The 6,267-nt window shown below is 48.3% G+C and overlaps 1 protein-coding gene across 1 annotated transcript; it reads left to right on the top strand.

Annotated features, from left to right (window-relative positions):
- Positions 1–231: 231 nt before the first annotated feature.
- LOC129742759 (uncharacterized) lies at positions 232–6,105 on the top strand. The gene has a single exon (XM_055734701.1). The coding sequence runs from the start codon at positions 232–234 to the stop codon at positions 6,103–6,105; it is 5,874 nt and encodes a 1,957-aa protein (XP_055590676.1).
- Positions 6,106–6,267: the final 162 nt, after the last annotated feature.

Below are 6,267 nucleotides of genomic sequence, written 5' to 3'. Positions count from 1 at the left end.
TAAACTAGGAAACTGCTCTTTTTCACAAACACGCACTTAACACAGAACATTTACAATTGGAAAAGGAAACTAAAATTGTAGGTATTCACACAAATCTAAAATATTTACAATAACTAATTATATAAGATAAAATTTACAGTTTGAGCTGCTGTAATACAAGCTGCTACGAAAAATAGTTTTTCGTTCTACAATTCCGAACATTTCTCAAAAATTTTAACCTCACTTTTTGAGATGGCATCATCGAGCTGTGGGAAGTGCGATCGTTTCGATACGGATGAGATGGTAGCTTGCGAATCATGTTCGGCTCGGTTCCACTGTGACTGTGTGGAAGAGTCCCCAGGAGCGACCGGCCGAAAATTTAAGTGCGATGTTTGTCTTGCCAAGAAGACACGGAAAACCACAGCTAAAAAGCCCACCAAAGTTGGTGATTCGAGTGCAAATCTTCCTCCCACTCAATCACTGGGCGCTATCCGAGAAGTCTGTGGTAATTTAGCTGTGCTAGTGGATCCTGTTCTACCAATCCCTCCAGTGATGAGTGAAAACTATCCCCGAACACCCGACTGTGATCAAGCCACGATCATCTCCCAAGGTCGTAATACTATTGGCCTAATGGAACTCGATTTTGATCAGGAGCTACAGAAAATGAGGGACGAAATGGAACGCAACGAGAGGAAATTGGAGCAGGAACGGGTACTACGTGAGAAGCAGCTGGAATTCGAGCGTCAGTATGCCGAAAAGCGCCAAAAACAGGAGAAGCAGCTCCAACAAAAACAACTCGAGATGGAGAAGTCCATATTAGCGAAGAAATTAGCTGATGAAATGGAATTCCAACAGCAGCAACGTGCACTCCGGGAAGATTACGAGCGCGCCCGTAGTGAAATGCTGTCGGTCAGCCAAGAAGAAGCTATCGGTGGATACGATCCGTTCAAGGAACGAGATGATCTTTCTGGTGTCGAGAAAGTGAAAAAGTGGCTTCGGGATGACGAACCAAAACAAATCAACGATGCGGTCAACCCACATTCGGGTTATAAATTCGATCGTCCAACGTACCCGGAGCCTCTTGCAGAAAAGGTACAGAAACGAATTATATCTGACGAACAGTCCAGCGCCAGTGGAATTGATGATTACTCCCCGAGAGCTGGTGTCGTGCAATCCGTCGTTGATCGCGAGCCGCAGCCAGGGCCAACAAGGGCACAGCTCGCTGCGCGTTCAGCTTTACTAAGAAATTTGCCAACCTTCAGCGGCAAGCCAGAGGAATGGCCGCTTTTTATTAGCTCCTACAAAAATTCAACCGAAGCTTGCGGTTTGTCAAACCAGGAGAATTTAGTCAGGCTTCAAGAATGCCTCAAAGGTCCCGCGCTTGAATCCGTCCGAAGTCGACTGATGCTGCCGTCGTCAGTACCGAAGATTATTCACATGCTCCGTGAAGTGTACGGCCGGCCGGAGCAGCTTATACACTCACTGCTTAGCAAAGTAAAACGAGCCGCTGCACCGAGGGTTGATCGGCTAGAAACTTTCATCCAGTTTGGAATGGTTGTCCAGGAATTATGCGACCATCTAGAAGCAGCTGAGCTCCACGATCACCTGGTGAATCCCACCCTGATCCAAGAGCTAGTCGAGAAGCTGCCAGCAGCCACCAAGAGAGAGTGGGTCCAATTCAAACGCGCCGAGGGGAGGACTACCCTCCGAACATTCGCCGATTTTACTTCAAAAATCATGTCTGAAGCTAGCGAAGTAACTTTGGTGGTGGATCAGAAGTTTTTTGACTTCCGACTTAGTGACAGGCCTAGATCAAAGGAAAAAGGTTTCCTTCAGGCGCATTCCAGTGGAGCTGTGGGGAATCCATTCCCGGTACCATCGATTTGTCGATTCTGCAGAAAAAATAATCACAGAATCCGAAACTGTGATGATTTCCGATCACGTCCCCTGAAGGAAAGAATCAGACTGATGACCCAGTGGAAGCTTTGTGAGCGATGTCTGAATGAGCACGACGGATGGTGCCGATTCAAAATTACGTGCAACGTAGGTTCCTGCCGTCAACATCATCATCCACTAGTACATCGTGATTCCCGAGAACCCCTACCAGCAAGGCAACATTCTGTGCGATCAATGGATGATTCTCCCGCTCAATCTCCCATGCCAATGAACGCCCATCATCACACGAAATTTCCCGTTATTTTCCGAATGGCTCCAGTCACTATACACAACGGTAACCATTCAATAAAAACGATGGCATACATTGACGAGGGTTCGTCAATCACATTGATCGAAGACAACCTAGCACGAGAGTTAGAATTGAAAGGCATTCCCCAACCGCTGACTTTGCAGTGGACCGCAAACGTAGTTCGGCACGAAGCTCTCTCCGAATGTGTCTGCGTAGAAATTTCCGGCGATGGAGGTGATCGTTTCCAGCTGAGTGATGCGCATACAGTTAAGAAGATGCACCTACCGAGCCAGCTGATCGACTTTCAACAAATTTCGAACCAGTATCCACACTTGCGAGGTCTGTTTGCTGCTACCCACACAGGGGAAGAGCCACGAATATTAATCGGATTGAATAATGTTTTCTTGTTTGCGCCGCTCGAATCACGAGTCGGTGATCCGTCGGAGCCGATCGCTGTCCGCTCGCATCTGGGGTGGACAATCTACGGGCCACGAAAGCCACAAGGTTCCTCTGTGTTTGTTGGCTGCCATGACGAGATGCGTGTTACGAATCTAGACCTGCACGATCAGATTCGTACTTATTTCCAAGCCGATGATTCGGGTTTTCTGGTGAAAGAGTTGCCGGAGTCCGACGATTTGAAGCGAGCTCGTTCCATCTTGAACTGCACTACCGTTCGAGTTGATGGACGCTACGAGGTTGGTCTTTTGTGGGCAAAGGACGATATTAAGCTCCCAGACAGTTTTGCTATGGCTTTACAGCGAGAGAAACATTTCGAGCGCCGTTTGAAAAAGAATCCACACATCGAGCAAGTTGTTCGCCAGCAAGTTGAGGCGTACTTATCGAAGCGCTATGCGCATAAAGCTACGCCTGAAGAATTAGATTCTGCAGAACCGGGAAGAATTTGGTACCTCCCGTTAAATTATGTCGAGAACCCGAAAAAGCCGGGTAAAGTGAGGTTGGTGTGGGACGCCGCCGCTCAAGCGCATGGAATATCGCTCAATTCCGTACTTCTACCGGGGCCCGATCTCCTCACATCCCTTCCAGCTGTAATTCAACGATTCCGAGAGCGAAAGGTTGCTTTCGGAGCGGACCTCCGCGAAATGTATCATCAGATACGCGTGCGGGAGCAGGACCGCCAAGCCCAACGGTTTCTCTTCCGAAGTAATCCCAACGTCGAGCCCGAAATTTATATTATGGATGTCTGCACGTTCGGGTCGGCGTGTTCCCCTGCCATGGCTCAGTTCGTGAAGAAACTGAATGCTACTCAATTTGTCGACAAGTTTCCCGAAGCCGTTGGCGTTATTGACAGGCGTCATTACGTCGACGACTATTATGACTGTACCGATACCGAGGAACAAGCGATCACCCGAGCGCAGCAAGTGCGATACATACACCAGCAAGCAGGCTTCGAATTCCATGGCTGGGTTTCGAACCGCAAGTCTGTTCTTCAAGCTCTCGGTGCCCCTTCGACTCCGGAAGTGGCGTTAAGCGACCCCAAAACCAGTGGCACTCAGCGTGTTTTGGGAATAATTTGGAAACCGGAAGAAGATGTTTTTGTTTTTTCTACCGATGTCCGAACTGATCTACAACCATATTTCTACAACCAAATCAGACCAACGAAACGCATCGCGCTCAGCGGAATCATGAGCCTTTTTGATCCGCTAGGATTCTTGGCGCCATTCACTATTCTCGGGAAGCTCCTACTCCAGGACCTTTGGCGGACCGGGTGTGAATGGGACCAGTTGATTGACGACGATAGCTACCGCACTTTAGAATTGCATACGTTTGTGGATGCCTCTGAACAGGCGTATGGGGCAACATCTTTCTTTCGCATTACCGAGGGAAATAGCTACCGATGTTCACTAGTCATGGCGAAAACTAAAGTGAGCCCGCTTAAGCAGTTGTCAATTCCCAGGATGGAACTGTGTGCTGCAGTTCTCGGCTCTGCACTTGCTAACAAAATCGAATGCGAACACGATCTGAAGGTGATGAGGCGAGTGTTCTGGTCCGACTCCCGGACAGTGCTATCTTGGATTCGCTCCGACCAACGTAAATATAAACCGTTCGTTGGATTTCGTATCGGAACAATTTTGCAGAACACAAAAATCGACGAGTGGCGTTGGGTGCCAACAAAACACAACATCGCTGACATCGTGACGAAACCGAGCGCTAGTCTGTTCTTAGAAACTGATAGTCCCTGGTTTCTAGGCCCAGATTTTTTGCGAAAAGATGAGAGCGAGTGGCCAGAGCAACATTTACCTTCTCCAAACACCACTGAAGAACTTCGTGTTTGCCATCAACATCATACTACGATATCTTCTTTTTCTTTTATTGATGTCACACGAATTTCGAAATGGAATATTCTCCTGCGTACCATATGCTGTGTGTTTCGTTTCGCTTCAAATTGTCGACGTAAAGCCAAAAAAGAACCGATTGAGACAGTTGAAGCCCCAGACTCTACGAAAAGGTTGGTTGTGCGTTTTGTGCCTGGAGTGGTGGTTCCGCTGCAGCAAAGCGAGTATGAGCGCGCCGAGACAGTGTTGTGGAAAATGGCTCAACATCAACACTACTTCGATGAATTAGCAACTCTGAAAAAGAACGAGGGACTGCCAAAAGAAAAGTGGCTAAGTATCGAGAAAACAAGTCCGTTGCATCGTTTATTGCCGTTTCTCGATGACTTGGGTGTACTTCGCGTCGACGGGAGAATTAGAGAAGCCACTTTTATTCCGTTTGACACCCGTTTCCCCATCATTCTGCCAAGAGAGCATGCCGTCACATATCATATTATCAACTTCTACCATCAGCGATACGGCCATGCTAATAAGGAGACGGTTTTTAACGAAATGCGCCAACGATTCCACATCTCTAAACTTCGTCCAGTAATCGATCGTGTGGGGAAGCAGTGCCAGTGGTGTGCAGTTCGAAAATCCCGACCGAGACCAGCAAGAATGGCCCCACTCCCTGTCGAACGTATCACACCTTATTTGAAGCCGTTTAGCTATGTTGGTGTGGACTATTTTGGGCCGATCGAGGTGACTGTCGGACGTCGATCAGAAAAACGTTGGATTGTGTTATTCACATGTCTCTCTGTACGAGCAATCCATCTCGAAGTGGTCTATCGACTGAACACTGATTCTTGCATCATGGCAATCCGAAGATTCGTCCTGCGCCGTGGGCCTCCTGTTACATTCTTCTCCGATAACGGAACCAATCTGAAGGCCGCCAGTAAGGAACTGCAAGAACAAATAAAACGCATCGACACCGCTTCTGCAAATGTGTTCACAAATGCGAGGACCCGTTGGAGCTTCAATCCGCCATCCGCCCCACACATGGGGGGCATATGGGAGCGCATGGTGCGCTCAACAAAAGCTGTTATGGCCACGCTGACATCCGGAAGCCGAATGACCGACGAGATTCTGCTCACAGTAATAACTGAAGCCGAAGAGATCGTCAATACTCGGCCCTTAGTCTATCTGCCGCAGGATTCGGATGAGCCCGAATCGTTGACCCCGAACCATTTTCTGCGAGGTAGCTCTTCGGGCCAACTGGATCTACCTATACCTCCAACTGGGGAGGCTGCCGCCTTGAGAAGCTCGTACCGCCGATCGCAGCTGCTTTCCGATGAACTTTGGAAAAGGTGGCTGAAAGAATACTTGCCGTCTCTCAACGTCCGTAGCAAATGGATTGAATCGAACGAGCCGCTGAAGAAGGATGACTTGGTTTTCGTTACCGATGACCTATGCCGTAACAGTTGGATCCGGGGACAAATCGTGGACGTTATTCCAGGAAAGGACAACCAGGTGCGCCAGGTGTTGGTTCGTACGTCTTCAGGAGTCTTTCGACGACCGGTAACAAAACTAGCAGTAATCGAGGTAGGTTCATCTAGTAAATCTGACTCGGAAGCAGGTTCCGGACAAGTTTTACGGGCCGGGGAGTGTTGAAACCCCTGGTTTCTGCTATAAAATGAACCCACCAGAAAACTTCTTCGCACGAACGCCCATGTAGTTTTTGACAAGTATAGTTTTTGACAAGCTAGACACATCACACTAAACCACATTTTTTCTAAAAGTCGAGCATCTCGAGCAAGGGTGAAATATTTTACG

Source organism: Uranotaenia lowii, chromosome 2 (genome assembly GCF_029784155.1).
Source record: "Uranotaenia lowii strain MFRU-FL chromosome 2, ASM2978415v1, whole genome shotgun sequence".
Lineage (NCBI taxonomy): Eukaryota > Metazoa > Arthropoda > Insecta > Diptera > Culicidae > Uranotaenia > Uranotaenia lowii.
This window is presented reverse-complemented; position numbering and strand designations above follow the sequence as displayed.

What these genes read in the sequence shown, in the direction of transcription:
- LOC129742759 (XM_055734701.1), top strand. Translation starts at nt 232, where the DNA reads ATGGCATCATCGAGCTGTGGGAAGTGCGATCGTTTCGATACGGATGAG.